The sequence below is a fragment of the Carcharhinus amblyrhynchos genome, chromosome 9 (genome assembly GCF_965287045.1).
Source record: "Carcharhinus amblyrhynchos chromosome 9, sCarAmb.v2.hapA, whole genome shotgun sequence".
In the NCBI taxonomy this organism is placed as follows: Eukaryota; Metazoa; Chordata; class Chondrichthyes; order Carcharhiniformes; family Carcharhinidae; genus Carcharhinus; species Carcharhinus amblyrhynchos.
The window spans coordinates 85,541,902-85,561,917 of NC_137332.1; the positions used below are offsets into that span (position 1 = coordinate 85,541,902).

Consider the following 20,016-nt stretch of genomic DNA (forward strand, 5'->3'; position numbering starts at 1 on the left):
AACAGGAAATGTTTAATTTAGAAGGTTTGACAACAATTGACACAAATTCAAATGCTGAAAGCTTCTGTGCTGAAAGACTTTAAAATGTGTTTGTCTCTTCCCAAAATATAAACCCAAAAGTTTGATGGATGCAATTTGCAGCAGAGTTAAAGAAGGCAGCTCAACAACAAAACTATTCGGATCTGGGATCATTTTAAAATCACCAGCAACAATCTCCAGAGTTACTTTTGAGAGAATAGAATGTTGTTTGAGGTGTTCAGACCCACACTGATGTTAAATGTGAGAGGATCTCAAAGCTCAGAATGGGAACATGGAACACTGGTTCTTAGTGGTGTAGATTTTCACTTTGGTATCCTGTGAGAAAAGTGTGTGAACCAGGGAGAAATAGTCCAGTCTTTGTGTGAACAATTAATACAGGATATTCATTCATGTAAAAAGAAAACAAAACACACAAACTCTATAATACACGACAAAGCATTTAACTATATGCATTAACTGAGGGCTAGACACACACAATATTACATGAAGCTACCCCTTTGCTCTCAATCACCTATGTTTCCTGAACATTGAGATTTCCCTTTGTTCCAAAACAACATCCAATATTGTGTATCTCTGAGCTAAATCCAGTGAATAATTATCACACACAGGTTATATGGCAGCATTCGGGATCCCTGACTCCTTTACGGTGACAAACTCTCATCGTGTGGGTCAGACCCTCACTGGTTATGTATTCAGTCCAAGGTGGGACACAATGTTAAACATCGACACTACCCCAGACCCAATGTCTCGGGTTGCGGTGGAGAGAACCCTGACCACAACCAGAAAGTTTCTGGAACAAAACAATCGAACAATCCCAAGGGGAAGGGGGCAGGTGAACCTGGTCACAGGAAAGACTAGGAAACTGGAGGATTCAGTGAGAAATGGAGGGGAGATGGTGAGAATGCAGAATAAATGGAGGGAAGTAGGGAGGGTGACAGCAGCTGGTGAAACTGTTCCAGTTGAATAGTTAGTCTGTGTATTTGATGTTATCAGAGACTGTTGCTGTCCAAAGTGGTACAGATGCTGATTGTAATAACTGGAGGAGACTGGATTTGGAAATAACTAAGTAAAGGCTTTATTGATGAGAAGAACTATTTACAATGAAGGGTTTAACAACACAACCACACAGGTCTACTCCCAACAACATCCTGACCCCAACTGAAGCCTCCAGTCCCAGGAATGATCGCCCTCACTCCTGATTGACCCAGGTTCACATCCTCACACTCCATTGGCTCCAGCCTGGTCATGTGGCCTGTGAAGGACTGCCCCTTAAAGGGACCAGGCTCACACACTCCTTCCCCTGGAACATCTTGGACTCCCTGTGATAAAACAAAAAGTACAACAGTTAACACACAGGCAGAGAAACAACAACATTACAGAAGGGACACCAGGGAAAGACAGTCCATAATGTCAGCTGGTCCAGAGATTTCTGGAACCTTGCGGAACACTGCAACTCTATCAGGGGCACTTCAGCAGCCATCGATACAGGATCCACTGATGGGGTGGATGTACTAACCACCTCTGGAGCTAGGCCCTGGACGGCCCTTTCCTCAGCCTTACCCACCAAAGCCAGAGGCTGCCTTGGCCTCACCATGGATATGGAACTGTCTTGTTCAGAGGCTGGTACACACAAACTGGATGCAGGCTCCAAGTGTCCATCTCCTGGAACTGGCTCTACTCTCTTGTGTAGGTAACCAACATGCTCTTTAAGTCAACAGTCATATCTCCCGCAAATATGAGACTGGTCCTGTCATCTCCACAACTCCCCCTGGCACCCAGGCAGATCCACCATCCAAATTCCCTCTCAACATGAGGTTCCCATCATTAAACAATCTGTCCCCTTTCTGAGAGTCACGATACCCTTTCTGAGAGGCTTGCTGAGCCTCCACCCTCCCCGACAAATTTGGGAACATTAAATCTAAACAGGTACACAGGCACCGACCCATTAACAATTCTGCAGGCATGACCCCGACATGACCCCAGTGATGGTGTGAGGTGTAGTGTTATAGCACAGCAAATAACTGGCCAATCGCAATGGCAGCGGTCCATGAACCTGCTTCACATGGAGCCTTGAACATCTGCATGGCTCACTCCACCAACCCATTCGAGGCAGGATGGTCGGGGACTGACCTGACATGACAAATGTCATTAGACTTGACCAAAGTCTGAAATTCATCAGCGTGAATGCTGCTCCGTTATCTGATAGCAACACTTCAGGAAGACCATGGATCACAAAGATCTGCCTCAGTTTATCAATGGTAAATGGAGGCTGTGATGGGTCTCATGAGCTGATCGTCCAGCCACTTGGAATGGACATCGACTAACACCAGGAACATCTGTCCAAATCCTACATGAAGCCGTGACCAAGGGAGCATGTTCGCTGGTGGAGGTAACACTTGCTGAGTCGGACAATTCTCACACTGTCCAACCATTTGTTCAATGTCTCTGTCAATGCCAGGCCACCAGACATAACTACTGGCCAACACTTTCATTCTGCTCTAGCCAGGATGGACATCATGTGACTGTTGGAGCAATGGCCATTGCCCAGGGGGTCATACACTGACACAAACCCCCCCACAATAGCACCTCATCTTCACAGGGTATCTGGTCCCTGCAGTGTAAATACAGCTTCATTTGCTCTGCCTTGTCAAAGTGCCACCTGGTCAGTACCATTTTCTCACCATTTGCTAACACCAGCTCCCTATCTGTCCACATCTGAATGTGGGCTGCTGAGACAGGCAGAGGCCAAATAATGCAGAGCCAATACTATCTCCTGTGGAACAGGTGGTGACGGTGTGGTCTGTGGTAGCGGCAGGCAGCTCAATGCATCTGTATTTGAGATCTGTGTTCCCGGCCTACGCTGGAAGGTTTAGCTGTCTGGTGCCATCAGCAATGCCCATCTCTGCACCCTGGCAGAGGCAATAGGTGGCACTGGCTTAATGTCCTGGAAAACCCCTAACAATGGCTTATGGTCTGACACGATGGTGAAATGTTGCCCATAAACATATTGGTGAAATTTTTCACTCTGTGCATAACTGCTGGGCTTTCCATGTCAATTTGTGAGTACATTTTCTCAACGTCTGACAAAGTCCTTGAAGCAAATGAATTTAGCCTCTCCGCCCCATCTGCCATTCCATGGGATAGAACTGCTCCAACTCCATATAGCATCATAGAGTTACACAGCACAGAAACAGAACCTTCGGCCCACCATGTCTATGCTGACTACCCAATATCAATCTATACTAATTCCTTTTACCAGTACTTGGTCCATAGCTACTGTGCCTTGGTGATTGAAGTGCTTGTCCAGATGCTTCTTAAATGTAGCGAGAGTTCCTGCCTCCATCACCCTCTCAGGCAGCGCATTCCATATTTCCACCATTCTCTAGGTCAGAAATTCTTTCTCAGATCTTCTCTTAACCACTTCCTCCTCACCTTAAACCTATGCCCTCTGCTCTTAGACATCTGTGCCATGGGGAAAAGTCTCTTATGATCTAGCCTATCTGTACCTCTCATAATTTTGTCCACCTCAATCAGGTCCTCCCTCTGCTCCAGGGAAAACAAACCCAGCCTATCCAGTCTCTCCTCACAGCTGAAAGTTTCCATCCCAGGCAACATCCTGGTGATTCTCCTCTGCACCCTCACCAGTGCAATCACATCATTCCGATAGTGTGGTGACCAGAACTGCGCACAATATTCTATCTGTGGCCTAACCAGTGTTTTATGAAGTTGTACCAAGATTTCCCCCCTCCCATATTTGAATTCACCTCGCTCATGAAGGCAAGCATTCCGATTGCCTTCTTCACCACACTATCTCCCTGTGCTGCCACCTTCAGGAATCTATGGACTTTACACCAAGGTCCCTTTTCTCCCCAATAATCCCTCGGTGCCGACAACTCATTGTGTAAATCCTATCCTTATTAAATCTCCCAAAATGCATCACCTCACACTTATCAGGATTAAATTCCATTTTTCATTGCTCTGCCCACCTTCTCCATCCCCAAAATGTTCACCCACTGACACTTCAACAACTTGCCTGACTTCATTCCCAAGGATGAGGTCGATGTACTGACACGAAGAGCTCTCCTGGAATCACTTTACAAATTCCATCCTGTCTAATCATAGAATCATAGAATCCCTACAGTGCAGTCCATTCAGCCCATCAATCCTACACCAACAATAATCCCACCCAGCCCTGTCCCCATGGTCCCATGTATTTACCCTGTTAGTCCCTCTGACACTAAGGAGCAATTTAGCATGGCCAATCAATCTAACCTGCACATCGTTGGACTGTGGGAGGAAACCAGAGCACCCAGAGGAAACTCACACAAACACAGGGAGAACATGCAAACTCCACACAGGCACCCGATGCCAGAATTGACCTTGGGTCCCTGGCGCTGTGAGGCAGCAGCGCTAAACACTGTACCACCGTACCACCCCTTTCACACTGAGGTGACTCTAGTTAATATTGGTGAGGTTGAAATCCCCGATTACTATCGCCCTATTCCTCTCACACGTCTCTGATTTGCCAACATATCTGCTTCTCTATCTCCCTCTGAGTGTTGGGAGGGCTGTAGTATAATCCCAGTACAATGATCACCCTTTATATTTCTCAACTCCACCCATATGGCCTCATTTGAAGAGAGCATTCCAAGACATTGTTCCTCATTATTGCAGTCTCTTTAATCTCTTACATCCTCTCCTACATCTCCCCAATCACGCCTGGAACTTCTATACCCTGGAATGTCGAGATTCCAGTCCTGCCCTTCTTTCAACCATATCTCAGTGATTACAACAATCTCATATTTCCACATGCTGACCAACTCTCTAAGTTCATCTGCCTGACCAGACAGGCTCCTTGTATTAAAATAGATGCTGTTTAGCCTTCCAATCCTCCCATGTGCCTTATCAAGCCCAAGTCTTCTCTGCCTGCTGGACTGACTGAGTTTTCCTTCTATATCTGACTGAACCTCACTCCCAACTGTACATCTACTGTGTGTTCACCCCCCTGCAAAGTACAGAGAGGCATCACAAGGATTCCGAATGGTTTGCTCGGGTCAAAGTGCATGAGCAATGACGATGACTGTAAAGCTGGTTTGACTTTTACTAAAGTTTCTTTCTGCCTGTCCCCACAATTCCATCGCTGATGTTTGTTTAGAAGCTGGTGTGGGGGGCGGGGGAGGCCAGAGTTGTTGCTGAGTTCAGCAGGAACCTTCCAGTTGAGGAAGCCATGAGGAGGAGGCTGGTGATCAGGGAGTGGGGTGTCGGGGCTGACAATTGGAGGGGTGGGGGGTATTGAGGAAGCCATCGGGAGGCCAGTCTATTGGGGAAGGGGAGGTGGGGATGGGAAAGTCGGGGCCTGTGATCAGGGGAATGGGGAATTAGGTTGGGGAAAACCATCGCGAGGCAGGGATGTGGGGATGCTGATCCAGCAGACAGTGCTCAGGGGGAGGGATGGAGTTTGTATCGGGAGATGAAGACCATGGCTTTGATCTTCCCAATGTGTTTCCCAGTGAGCCTGGCTCCTCAGTCCTGACTGCTCTGAGCTGCTGTTCTTTTCACTGATTGGACAGTTATTGTTAGAGATTCAGACCACAGCACAAATCCCCAGTGTCAAAAATAACTGCAAAGACTGTCAGATCGGAAGATTGAAACGTAACCAACAGAGGAAGTGAAAGAAGGAGCTCAGAGCAGCTGGATGTTTGTTACTGAGACGGGAGAAAATGGTGAACCGTGTTCACTACCTCCAATCTCCCAGCACAGAAGGCACAGTGGGATACAGTCAGGAGGGAATTATCCTGGGAATCCTCAACAACATTCCAGACTCCATGTAGTCTCTCGGTACCGTGTCAAACACGGACAAGGAAACCTCCTCTGGTTCCCACATACCGTCCCCCCCTCAGCTGATGAATCAGTTCTCCTCCATGTTGAACACCACTTGGAGGAAGCACTGAGGGTGGTAAGGACACAGAATGTACTCTGGGTGGGGAATTCAATGTCCATCACCAAGAGTTACTCAGTAGCACCACCACACACCGAGCTGGCTGGGTCCTAAAGGACATCGCTGCTAGACTGGGACTGCGGCAGGTGGGGAGGGAACCAACAAGAGGGAGAAACATACTTGACCTCACCCTCACCAACCTGCCTGTTACAGATGGATCTGTCCATGGCAGTATCAGTGGGAGTGACCACCGCACAGTCCTTGTGGAGATAAAATCCCATCTTCACATTGAGGATACCCTCCATCATGTTGTGTGGCACTACCACCGTGTTAAATGGGATAGATTTCAAACAGATCAAGGAACTCAAAACTGGGCATCCATGAGGCACTGTGGGCCATCAGCAGCAGCAGAATTGTACTCAACCACAATCTGTAACCTCATGGCCCAGCATATCCCCCACTCTACCATTACCACCAAGCCAGGGGATCAACCCTGGTTCAATGAAGAGTGCAGGAGGGCATGGCAGGAGCAACTGCAGATATACTGAGAAATGAGGTGTTAACCTGGTGAAGCTTCAACACAGAGACTGTGTGTCAAACAGCTGAAGCAGCAAGTGATAGACAGAGTTAAACCATCCCACAACCAATGAATCAGATCAAATCTCTGCAGTCCACATCAAGCCACGAATAGTGGTGAACAATTAAACAACTCAGTGGAGGAGGAGGTTCACAAATATCCCCATCCTCAACGATGGAGGAGCCCAGCACATCAGTGCAAAAGATAAGGCTGATACATTCACAACTGGGTACCACAAAGACTTTGTCTCCTGACAATAATCCAGCAATAGTCCTGAAGACTTGTGCTCCAGAACGTGTTACGCCCTAAGCCAAGCTGTTCCAGTACATCTACAACACTGGCATTTATTACATAAGAACATAAGAAATAGGAGCAGGAGTAGGCCATCTAGCCCTTCGAGCCTGCCCCGCCATTCAATAAGATCATGGCTGATCTGAAGTGGATCAGTTCCACTTTCCTGCTTTCTCCCCATAACCCTTAATCCGCTCTCTTATCAAAAACCCATCAACCCGCGTCTTAAAAATATTTAGCGAGGCAGCCTCCACCACTTCAACGGGCAGAGAATTCCAGAGATTCACCACCCTTTGAGTGAAGAAGTTCTTCCTCAACTCCGTTCTAAACCGCCCCCCTTTATCCTGAGGCTGTGCCCCCTAGTCCTACTGTCCTTTCTGAGCAGGAAGAGTCTCTCCACCTCTATCCTATCCATCCCATTCATCATCTTATACGTCTCAATGAAATCTCCCCTCATTCTTCTAAACTCTAACGAGTACAAGACTAGTTTATTCAGCCTCTCCTCATAGCTCAACCCCCTCAACTCCGGTATCAGCCTAGTAAACCTCCTCTGCACTCCCTCCAAGGCCAAAATATCCTTGCGTAAGTACGGCGCCCAAAACTGCACACAGTACTCCAGCTGCGGCCTCACCAATGCCCTATACAGCCGCAGCAAGACCTCCCTACTTTTCTATTCAATCCCCCTCGCTATGAAGGCCAGCATCCCATTCGCCTTCCTGACCACCTGCTGCACCTGCAGGCTGGGTTTTTGCGACTCATGCACATCCAGCAATGTGGAAAATTGCCCAGATATGTCCTGTATACTAAAAACCAGGATAGATCTATTCTGGCCACTTACCGCCTCATCAATCCACTCTCACTCACCAGTAAAGTGATTTAAATTGTTCACAGTTCTATCAAGCAGCACTTACTCAGCAATACCCTGCTCACTGACACTCAGTCTGGGTTCCGCCAGGGTCACTCAGTTCCTGACCTCATTACAGCCTTGATTCAAACATGGACAAAAGAGCTGAACTCCAGAGGTGAGGTGAGAGTGACTGCCCTTAACATCAAGGCAGCATTTGAGTGTGGCATCAAGGAGCCCTCACAAAACTGGAGTCAATGGGAATCAGGGGGAAACTCTCCGCTGGCTGGAGTCACACCCAGCACCAAGGAAGATGGTTGTAGTTATTGGACTTTTACGTTGAAATGTAAGTATTAGTGCCAAAAGTAGATTTACATTAACACTGCAATGAAGTTACCAGGAAAATCTCTTAGTCACCATGCTCCAGCGCCTGTTCGGGTACACTGAGGGAGAATTTAGCATGACCAATGCGCCTAACCAGCAGGTCATTCGGACTGTGGGAGGAAACTGGAACACCTGGAGGAAACCCAAGCAGACATGGTGAGAACATGCAAACTCCACACAGACAGTGACCCATGCCAAGAATCAAACCCGGGTCCTTGGTGCTGTAAGGCAGTAGTGTTAACGAGTGTGTCACCGTGCCATCCAATATGATGAGAAAATGGTTGTGGTTAGCAGATTTCAATCTGAGATTGTTTTGGGACATCACTGCAGGAGTTCCTCAGGGTCATGTCTGAGACACAACCATCTTCAGCTGCTTCAGTAATGACCTTCAGAAGTGGGGATGTTCACTGATGATTACACAATGCTCAGCACCATTCACAACTCCTAAGATATTGAAGCAGTAACATTCGTACCACACAAGTACCACGGAATCACCATCTCCAACAAGAGAGAATTTGAACATCTCCCCTTGACATTCAATGTCATTACCATCGCTGAATCCCCCACTGTAAAATCCTCTTGGTTCTGATTGACCAGAAACTGAACTGGACCAGCCTATAAATACTGTGTCTACAAGAGAAGGTCAGTGGATAGGAATCCTGCAGCCAGTAACTCACATCCTGACTCTCCAAAGCCTGTCCACCATCTACAAGGCACAAGTCTGGAGTGTGATGGAATAGTCTCCACTTGTCTGGATGAGTAGAGCTCCAGCAACACTCCAGAAGCTCAACATCATCCAGGACAAAGCAGCCCCACTTGATTGGCACCCCATTCACAAACATTAAATCCCTCCACCACTGTCGAACAGTGGCAGCAGTGTGTGCCATCTATAAGATGCCCTGCATGAACTCACCAAGGTTCCTGAGGCAGCACCTGAATTTATATAGCATCTTAGTGTACAACATAGCCCATGATGTTTCACAAAGCCGCATAAGAGGAATGGGGGAGGGGCTGGGGGTAATTTAGGAAGAGAGATCGAAGACTTGGGTTGAAGGATGGAGTATGATGGGGAGAAAGATTTGGAGAGGGGGAGGGATTAAGGGTGGGAGGTCAGTGAGCAGGACCTGGGCATCTGAAGGCTCTGCTGTCAATGGTGGGATGAAGGAAGCAGCGATGAGCCGGGGAACAGAGTCAGCAGATGGAAGGTGAGGGAGAAATGTGAGTCTGGAGCAGGACACAGGGGTAGGGAGGAGTGAGGCCACGGAGGGAATTGGAGAGCTGTGAGGTCAGGGGCAATTGATCACTGAGGCCAGGGGTGACAAGTAAATGAAGTCCACACTTAAGGCCACACTTGGAATGCTGTGTACGATTCTGGTCACCCTGTTCTGGAAAGGATGTTATTAAACTAGAAACAGTGCAGAAAAGATTTCCTCGGATGCTACCAGGACTTGATTGTTTGGGTTATTAGGAGAGGCTGGATCGACTGGGACTTTTTTGTCTGGAGCGTAGGAGGCTGAGGGGTGACCTTACAGAGGTCCATAAGATAATGAGGGGCATAGATCAAATGGATAATTTATATCTTTTCTCGAAGGTAGGGGATTCTAAAACATCGGTTTAAGGCGAGAGGGGAGAGTTACAAAAGTGTCCAAATGGGCAATTTTTTCACACAGAGGTGGAACAAGCTGCCAGAGGTAGTAATAGAGGCGGGTACAATTTTGTCTTTTTAAAATATTTAGGCAGTTACATGGGTAAGATGGGTATAGACGGATATGGGCCAAATGCAGCAATTGAAGTTAGGGCTTTAAAAAAAAGGGCAGCATGAACAAGTTGGGCTGAAGGGCCTGTTTCCTTGCTGTAAACCTCTATGACTCTATGAGATAAAGTGAGGGAGAAACTGAGAGGAATAGAGGGAGGGAGAATGAGAAGAGACAGAGTGTGAGACAGAAAGGACAAGAAAGGGAGACAGTGAGAGTGTGATGGACAGAAACATAGACTAATGGAGAATTACTCAGAGAGTGAAAGAGACAGCAATTGAGGGAGTGATATCAATAGAGACAGAGACTGAGGGACAGATATCGAGAGAGTAAGACTGAGACTGAGAGACAAATATTGAGAGAAAGAGAGAGAGAGACAGCGAGTGAGGGAGGGGGAGAGAAGAAGAGGAAGTGAAATGTGCTGACGTGGTTTCTCTGGGTCAGACCATTTACAAACTGAGGAACAGGCAGTGAGACTCTCACAGGCTGCAGCTTTATAAAGCAGAGCCCAGTGAAGGGAGAGTTTATCAGTAACCAGGCACAGGGACACGAGCACACACCATGATTTCAGCCATCCAGCTGCTCTGGCCTCTGGCATTCTGCATCGCAGGTACAAATCTCTCTCCTTCCACCTTGAATATTTCCCTGCTCTCCATTTCAATCCAATTCTCCTGACTTGTGATTGAAGGGAAAATGCTGAAAGGAGAGGAACAGTCAGTGTCTCCAACAATATCTCATTGTACAGCCTCTTTCTGTGACAGTTCTTACTTCACTCTGTTTCTCTATTACCCCTCAGGTATCAATGGAGAAATCATCATGACCCAGACTCCCCCGGTGCTGTCAGTGAGCCTGGGCCAGACCGCCACCATCACCTGTACGGCCAGTCAATCTGTTAGCAGTTACGTGAGTTGGTATCAACAGCGAGAAGGACAGAAACCGGCTCTGCTGATCTACAGTGCATCAACTCGATTCACAGGAGTATCCGACCGATTCACCGGCAGTGGATCTGGGACAAGATTCACCCTGACAATCAGCAATGTTCAGAATGAGGATGTCGCTGATTATTACTGTCAGCAATATGGCAGCTATGCTAGACACAGTGATACAGAGCCTTACAAAAACCCCAATACACACAGCACCACCTCCTGTACTGACACATCCCACAGTTTTATATAATATATAATAATGGACACACAGTCCCACCTCCTGTACTGACACATCCCACAGTTTTATATAATATATAATAATGGACACACAGTCCCACCTCCTGTACTGGCACATCCCACAGTTTTATGTAATATATAATAATGGACACACAGTCCCACCTCCTGTACTGACACATCCCACAGTTTTATGTAATATATAATAATGGACACACAGTCCCACCTCCTGTACTGACACATCCCACAGTTTTATATCATATATAATAATGGACACACAGTCCCACCTCCTGTACTGACACATCCCACAGTTTTATATCATATATAATAATGGACACACAGTCCCACCTCCTGTACTGACACACCCCACAGTTTTATATCATATATATTAATGGACACACAGTCCCACCTCCTGTACTGACACACCCCGCAGTTTTATATAATATATAATAATGGACACACAGTCCCACCTCCTGTACTGACACATCCCACAGTTTTAAGAACATAAGAACATAAGAAATAGGAGCAGGAGTAGGCCATCTAGCCCTTCGAGCCTGCCCCGCCATTCAATAAGATCATGGCTGATCTGTCGTGGCTCAGTTCCACTTTCCCGCCCTCTCCCCATAACCCTTAATCCCCTCTCTTATCAAGAACCCATCAACCCGCTTCTTAAAAATATTTAACGAGGCAGCCTCCACCACTTCAACGGGCAGAGAATTCCAGAGATTCACCACCCTTTGAGTGAAGAAGTTCCTCCTCAACTCCGTTCTAAACCGCCTCCCCTTTATCTTGAGGCTGTGCCCCCTAGTCCTACTGTCTTTTTTGAGCGGGAAGAGTCTCTCCACCTCTATCCTATCCATCCCATTCATCATCTTATACGTCTCAATGAGATCTCCCCTCATTCTTCTAAACTCTAACGAGTACAAGCCCAGTTTATTCAGCCTCTCCTCATAGCTCAATCCCCTCAACTCCGGTATCAGCCTAGTAAACCTCCTCTGCACTCCCTCCAGGGCTAAAATATCCTTGCGCAGGTGCGGCGCCCAAAACTGCACACAGTACTCCAGCTGCGGCCTCACCAATGCCCTATACAGCTGCAGCAAGACCTCCCTACTTTTATATTCAATCCCCCTCGCTATGAAGGCCAGCATCCCATTCGCCTTCCTGACCACCTGCTGCACCTGCAAGCTGGGTTTTTGAGACTCATGCACAAGGACCCCGAGGTCCCTCTGCACCGTCGCCTGCTGCAGTTTTTCGCCCCGTATGTAATAGTCCTTCCTACCATTGTTCCTACCAAAGTGGACCACCTCACACTTGCCAACATTAAATTCCATTTGCCATTTCCTGGCCCATTCGCCCAGCCTATCTAGATCCTTCTGCAGACTCTCCACACCCTCCGCACAATTTGCCTTTTAGATAATATATAATAATGGACACACAGCACCACCTCCTGTACTGACACATCCCACAGTTTTATATAATATATAATAATGGACACACAGTCCCACCTCCTGTACTGACACATCCCACAGTTTTATATAATATATAATAATGGACACACAGTCCCACCTCCTGTACTGACACATCCCACAGTTTCATATAATATATAATAATGGACACACAGCACCACCTCCTGTACTGACACATCCCACAGTTTTATATAATATTTAATGAACACAAGAAAGGAAACTGAACAAATTATTTGCACTATCCACTACACACTCCAGTCCCTGTGGTGTCCACCGCTCGCTGAAGGCCTCGAGTTTCCCTCTTACTCTCCATGTCCACATATGAAGAGCAGCTGAAAGATTTATCATCTCAAATTAGAATTCTCAACTCTCCCAACAAAACACAGAGATATTGAGAGAAACAGAGAGAGAGAAACAGTGAGAGAGAAACAGTGAGAGAGAAAGATGAGTGAGTGAGTGAGTCAGAGACAGAGGTTTTTGTACAGCTCCTCCACTGGAAGCTGTCAGTGTGCTCTCCGTTTGCTAAAAGAACCAAACTCAGACTGAGTAAGTAAAGCCCAATCCTCCATTATTAACCCTTTCAATGCTGAAACTTTCTCAAACACAAATACTGAATAGTTGAAGGTGTTAGTGAGGAAGCTGCAGTCAATGAAATGGTTGATTGAAGAACACTGTGTAGAACAGGGAGTCCAGCTGTATTTCTTTCCTTCCATTCCCCCCTTTAAGCAGCAAGATATAAGTAAGCAGCTTTTACCCACCGTGTGGAGGAGATCTGGACGTTTGCAGACTGTGTTCACATTCCTGCAGCATGGAGTGAAATCACTCTCTAGACTCCTGTCAGTCTCAGTCTGACACACACAGGCAGAGTTTGATGTGAAGTTGAACTCTCTGTCTCACTCTCTGATATAACTGATCACAGCAGCAGCACAGTCAGACACCGAGGTGCCACCTGCCCCAGCTTTCACTCTGCTCTCTCCACTCCCTGCTTATCTCTTGCTGAAGTTCTGATGACAAACAGCCACAGCAGGGCTCACAATCCAGTGGCTTCAGTGTTCCAGGCTTTTGGGGAGACTTTCTGTTACTTTCTCTTTGGGATGAGTTCATTCCGACATTTATCCCGGATCCAACATCACTGAAAATGCTGATTGTTCTCATTGCTGTGTGTGGGATCTTGCTGTGTACATGTTGTGACCAGTCTCAGACTGGGTCCCTCATTTGTTAACTTCTTGAACCGGATCCCAATTTTGTTTTGCTCCTGGGTGAGGAGTAATCAGCTGGAATCCCACCCTCGATTGGTCACAACAGGGTCCATTTAAAATGGATCCCTTCACCCGTGGAAACCTTACACAGTCCATGTAGTTTTTTATTAGCCATTGAATCCCTACAGTGCAGGAGGAGGCTATTCAGTCCACTGACAGAATTACGAGGGACAGAGATAGGGTAGATATGAGGAAACTTTTCCCCTTAATCACAGAGGCAGCAGATTTTGAGAGACGTGAGGGAAATCTTTTCACCCGATTCTCCAAAAGAGCTTCTTACCCAGGCTCCCTGTAACCCTGCGCATTTACCATTGCTAACCCACCTAAAGAACACACTTGGGGCAATTTAGCTTGGCCAATCCATTTCTCCAAATGGCCTATTTCTGTTCCTATTTTCTGTGATTCTATGCAGACCAGCATTTATCACCCATCCCTAATTGCCCTGGTGAAGATGGTGCTGAGGTGGTGGAATAAGTTCTACTCCAATGAGTATCGGCCCAACTTGCTCAAGCTTTCCTCATAAGACAATCCCTTACTCGGTGGAATCAGCCGAGTGAACCATCTCTGAACTCTTTCCAATTCTCCTATATCTTTCCTTAGGTAAGGAGACCCTAAGTGTCCACAATATTCTAAGTGTGATTTTCCCAATCTGCTTTAGCAAAACAACCCTCCTTTTATACTCATCCTCATTGGAATGAAGAGCAACATTCCATTTGTCTTCCTAATTCTTTTCTGTTCCTGGATGCAAAGACACCCAGATCACTGGATAGAATTTCTCCAGTTTACTAGTATTCTGCTCTATCCTCCTGCCAAATTGGACAAGCTCACATTTTCCCACATTATTCTCCATCTGTCAATGTTTTCCCACTCACTGAACTGATCTCTATTCCTTTTCAGACTCTCTATCCTCCTCACAACTTGCATTCCGACTTTTCATTTTATCATCAGCAAGTTTAGTGACATTACTCTCATTCCCTTCATCCAGCTCATTAATATAGATTGTAGAGTTAAATCCCAAACAACAACCATCTTCCTTTGTTCCGGGTATAACTCCAACCAGCGGAGAGTTTTCTCCTGATTCCCATTGGCTCCAGTTTTGCGAGGGCTCCTTGATGCCACATTTGCTCAAATGCTGCCTTGATGTTAAGGGCAGTCTCTCTCACCTCACCTCTGGAGTTCAGCTCTTTTCTCTATGTTTGAAACAAGGCTGTAATGAGGTCAGGAACTGAGTGACCTCAGTGAACTGAGCCTTGGTGATTATTTTCCAAATGTCGCTGGATTCCGGGGAAGTGCCGGAAGATTGGAAAACGGCTAATGTTACGCCGTTATTTAAGAAGGGTGGCAGGCAAAAGGCAGGGAATTATAGGCCGGTTAGTTTAACGTCTGTTGTAGGTAAAATGTTAGAATCCATGATCAAGGAGAAAATAGCGAGGCATCTTGAGGAGAATTGTTTGATCGAGCAGACGCAGCACGGTTTCGTTAAGGGGAAGTCATATCTGACGAATTTATTGGAATTCTATGAGGATGTGTCTTGTGCGTTGGATAGAGGAGAACCGGTGGATGTGGTGTTTCTTGATTTTCAAAAGGCATTTGATAAGGTGCCTCACAAGAGGTTGTTGCAGAAGGTTAGGGGGCATGGAGTTGGGGGTAGGGTGTTAGCATGGATAGGGGATTGGCTGTCAAATAGGAGGCAGAGAGTTGGGGTCAATGGGTGCTATTCGGATTGGCGGTTGGTGACTAGTGGAGTGCCCCAGGGGTCGGTGCTGGGGCCTTAGCTATTTACCATTTATATGGATGATCTGGAGGAGAGAACCGAGTGTATGGTGTCGAAATTTGCTGATGACACCAAGATTGGTGGAACGGCAAATTGTGCAGAGGGTATGGAGAGTGTGCAGAAGGATCTAGATAGGCTGGGCAAATGGGCCAGGAACTGGCAAATGGAATTTAATGTTGGCAAATGTGAAGTTGTCCACTTTGGTAGGAATAATGGTAGGACGGACTATTACTTACATGGCAAAAAACTGCAGCATGCTACGGTGCAGAGGGACCTCGGGGTCCTTGTGCATGAGTCGCAAAAACCCAGCCTGCAGGTGCAGCAGGTGGTCAGGAAGGCGAATGGGATGCTGGCCTTCATAGTGAGGGGGATTGAATATAAAAGTAGGGAGGTCTTGCTGCAGCTGTGTAGGGCATTGGTGAGGCCGCAGCTGGAGTACTGTGTGCAGTTTTGGTCACCGCACTTACGCAAGGATATTTTGGCCTTAGAGGGAGTGCAGAGGAGGTTTACTAGGCTGATACCAGAGTTGAGGGGGTTGAGCTATGAGGAGAGGCTGAATAAACTAGGCTTGTACTCGTTAGAGTTTCGAAGAATGAGGGGAGATCTCATTGAGACATATAAGATGATGAATGGGATGGATAGGATAGAGGTGGAGAGGCTCTTCCCGCTCAGAAAGGACAGTAGGACTAGAGGGCACAGCCTCAAGATAAAGGGGGGGCGGTTTAGAACAGAGTTGAACATAGAACATAGAACATTACAGCGCAGAACAGGCCCTTCGGCCCACGATGTTGCACCAACCAGTTAAAAAAAAACAATGACCCTCTAACCTAAACCAATCCCTTTCCATCCATAAACCTATCCACGGATCTCTTAAACGCCCCCAAACTAGGTGCATTTACAACTGCAGCAGGCAGGGCATTCCAATCCCTCACCACCCTCTGGGTTAAGAACCTACCCCTGACATCCGTCCTATAACTACCCCCCCTTAATTTAAAGCCATGCCCCCTCGTGCTAGCTTTCTCCATCCGAGGGAAAAGGCTATCACTGTCCACCCTATCTAAACCTCTAATCATCTTATATGTTTCAATAAGATCACCTCTAAGCCGCCTTCTTCACTCAAAGGGTGGTGAATCTCTGGAATTCTCTGCCCGTTGAAGTGGCGGAGGCTGCCTCGCTAAATATATTTAAGACGCGGGTTGATAGGTTTTTGATAGGCAAGGGGATTAAGGGTTATGGGGAGAGGGCGGGAATGTGGAACTGAGACATGACAGATCAGCCATGATCTTATTGAATGGCGGGGCAGGCTCGAGGGGCTAAATGGCCTACTCCTGCTCCTATTTCTTATGTTCTTGTGACCCTGGAGGAACACAAACTGAGTGTCAGTGAGCAGATTATTGCTGAGTAAGTGCTGCTTGGTATCACTCAGGATATGTTCAGATCACATTGCTGATGATCGAGAGTAGACTGATGGGGTGGTTATTGTGCGGATTGGATTTGTCCTGTTTTTGTGCACAGTTCATAACCGGGTAATTTATCACAATGTTGGGTTGATGCCAGTGTTGTAGATGTACTGGAACAGCTTGGCTAGGGACACGGGAAGTTCTGGAGCACAAGTCTTCAGGACCTCCGGAGGAGGTCGAGATGGACCATCCACTCGGAACTTCTGGCTGAAGATTGCTGCAAATGCTTCAGCCTTATCTTTTGTACTGATGCGCTGGGTTCCTCCATCATTGAGGATGGGGATATTTGTGGTGCCTCCTCCTCCAGTGAGTTGTTTAATTGTCCACCACCATTCACGGCTGGATGTGACAGGACTGCAGAGCTTAGATCTGATCCATTGGTTGTGGGATGGTTTAACTCTCTCTCTCACTTGCTGCTTCTGCTGTTTGGTACACAGTCTCTGTGTTGTAGCTTCACCAGGTTAACACCTCATTTTTCAGTCTGTCTGTTGTTGCTCCTGGCATGTCCTCCTGCACTCTTCATTGAACTGAAAGCAGCAGAGAATCCACAGAAACAGACTGATGTTTGTCTGATGTGTCTGTGTGTTTATTAGTTATCTGAGCAGATAGCAAGAGTTTCAGCAGCAACAAAGATGTTTCTCTAGTTCACCTCCCACTTTCCCCATCCACTTCCAAAATCCTTATGGGGAAAGGGCCAGCACCTGTCACATCCCCCCTCTAAACTACAGGCCTCCCATCTTTCAGATGAGACAATCTGATATCTGCCCTCTCAGGCGGTGTAAAAGATCCCATGGTGCTATTGGAAGAAGAGCAGGGGAATTCACCCCAGTGAACTGGTCAATATTCATCCCTCAATCAACATCACTACAAATCTGCTTATCTGTTCTTTCCCACTCGGCTTCCGGGGTCTTGCTGTGCACAATGAGCTGTAAAACACATTGGGACATTCTGAGGTGCTGACCGGTGCTATAGAAATGTAATTCTGTCTTTGAGCTTGGAGACTCCTGATCCTGACTCTCACCCATTCTCCACACACTCGCACCCTCCAGAGTTCATGGGGTCATTCGGAGCAGTGACCCTGTCTGACCCCTGGACACTGAGACTAATTCTAACCTCACCCTTGACCTCAGCCCAGTGCTGGGCTGTAAGATTTGAAATGAAATCTAGAAGCTTCTACACCAGCCAGTGGGAATCCTGTGTGAAGTGTGTTGATCCCAAGTCTGCTCCAATGTTCTGGGATAAAGTTCTCCTGATCTGTGTGTGATCTGAGGTTTGTTGATGCTCAACCTGTTTCCCCCAGACAGACTGAGCAATAGTTCCAGCTTCCTGATTGGTTAACACTCTCTGAAAGGGACACTGTGTCTTTAAATACTCTCACTATTAACCATTTCAGTGCTGAATTTCTAGTAACCTTCTTTACAAATGTTTCAGTAACATTGTAAAATGATTTAACCAGCTTCGAAACAAACCTTTACACTCAGACACTGAACTAATTTGAAATCGAATGTGCCACTTTCCCTTGGATTCCATCAGCTTTTAGTTGTAAAAAGCATTATCCATCCTCCAGTCCACCCACACCACACCTGTAGCCAGAGAGGATTGGAAAATAATGGCCAGAATCTCTGCTATTTCTTCCCTTGCTTCACTTCGCATCCTGGGATACATTTCACCCGGGCCTGGGAATTTCTCCATTTTAAAAGATGATAAACACATTAATATCTCCTTGCTCACTATCATTATCCCATTAATTAGTTCACAATCCCGCCCCTCCTGAACTACAATGTCAACTTTGTCCCTCCCACTTGTGATATTTGATGTAAATTATTCATTAAGAACCACCTATATGTCTTCTCTCTCCACACACAAGTTATCTTTTTGCTCTCAAATTCGCCCTATTTAATCCTTAGTTATTCTCTTTGCAATGTCCCACGCTATTGCTTGATGAACAAATCTGTCCTGAACTCTATCTCCAGCTCGAATATCCTCCCACTGCTCTGACACTGATTTACCTTCAAGTTGCTTCTTCCGGTTCATTTTGGAAAATTCCAGTTTGCTGAAATTGGCCTTTTCCCAATTTAAAATGTTTACTCTTGATCGATCCCTCCCCTTTTCCATAGCTACTCTAAATCTATTATGATCATTATTACCCAAATGCTTTCTCACTGATATACCTTCCACATGCCCAGTTTCATTCTCTAAAACTGCTAAAACTGCCCCTTCTCTTGTTGGGATTGTTCCGTACGGGTTAAAAAAGTTCCCCCGGAATGGATTTTCAGAATTCTGCAACATTGAAACATTGACACTGATTTGATCCCAGTTAATATTCGGGATGTTGAAAGCCTGAAAATGGCAGTGATTAAAATTCCTTCTCTTCTCTTCCAGCCCGTGAGAATTCACAACCCACGCTGACCCTGCTGCCCCCCTCCCCAGAGGAGGTCAAGACCAAGGGCACTGCCACTCTGGTGTGCCTTGCCGATCACTTCTATCCCGATGAGGTGGAGGTGAAGTGGAAGAAGGATGGTGCAGCCATTTCCAACGGGGTTCAGACCAGCAACTACCTGCGAGCTTCGGACAACACCTACAGCGTCAGCAGCCTGCTGACCCTCTCTGGCTCCGACTGGGAGTCCAACGCTCGCTTCTCCTGTGCCCTCACCCACGTGAGCCTCTCCTCTCCCCTCAGCAAGAGTGTCAGGAGTTCAGAATGTGCCTAGAGTGTTAGAGACAGTCCACAGAGGAGACACAACTTGGAATAGAACAGGGGTGAGCTGGGAGGACAAAGGTCACTGTCAGCATTGAATTACAGCTCTCTTCCTTCTCGGGACTGAGTCTGAGACACTTCTGAGGGTCAGGGGTTAAAGAACATTGTTCGGATATTGTAGAGGGAGCTTTACTCTGTATTAATCCCATGCTTTTCCTTCACTGGGAGTGTTTGATGGGGACAGTGTGGATTTGTGATAACAAGTAAAACCTCTCGAAGATGCTGAAGACTTCAGCTGTACAGAAATAATGTGACCCTCTGAAGTATCTGCTTCAGTAAACCAGACCTCCTTCCTGCTCACCCTGCAGTTAC

The 20,016-nt window shown here is 46.7% G+C and overlaps 1 gene segment (V, D, J or C); it reads left to right on the forward strand.

Annotated features, from left to right (window-relative positions):
• Positions 1-10,388: 10,388 nt before the first annotated feature.
• On the forward strand, positions 10,389-19,657 carry LOC145348463 (Ig kappa chain V region Mem5-like). The segment is given in 4 exon segments: positions 10,389-10,437; positions 10,624-10,926; positions 12,961-12,999; positions 19,329-19,657. Coding segments are annotated over 4 exon segments (720 nt in total).
• Positions 19,658-20,016: the final 359 nt, after the last annotated feature.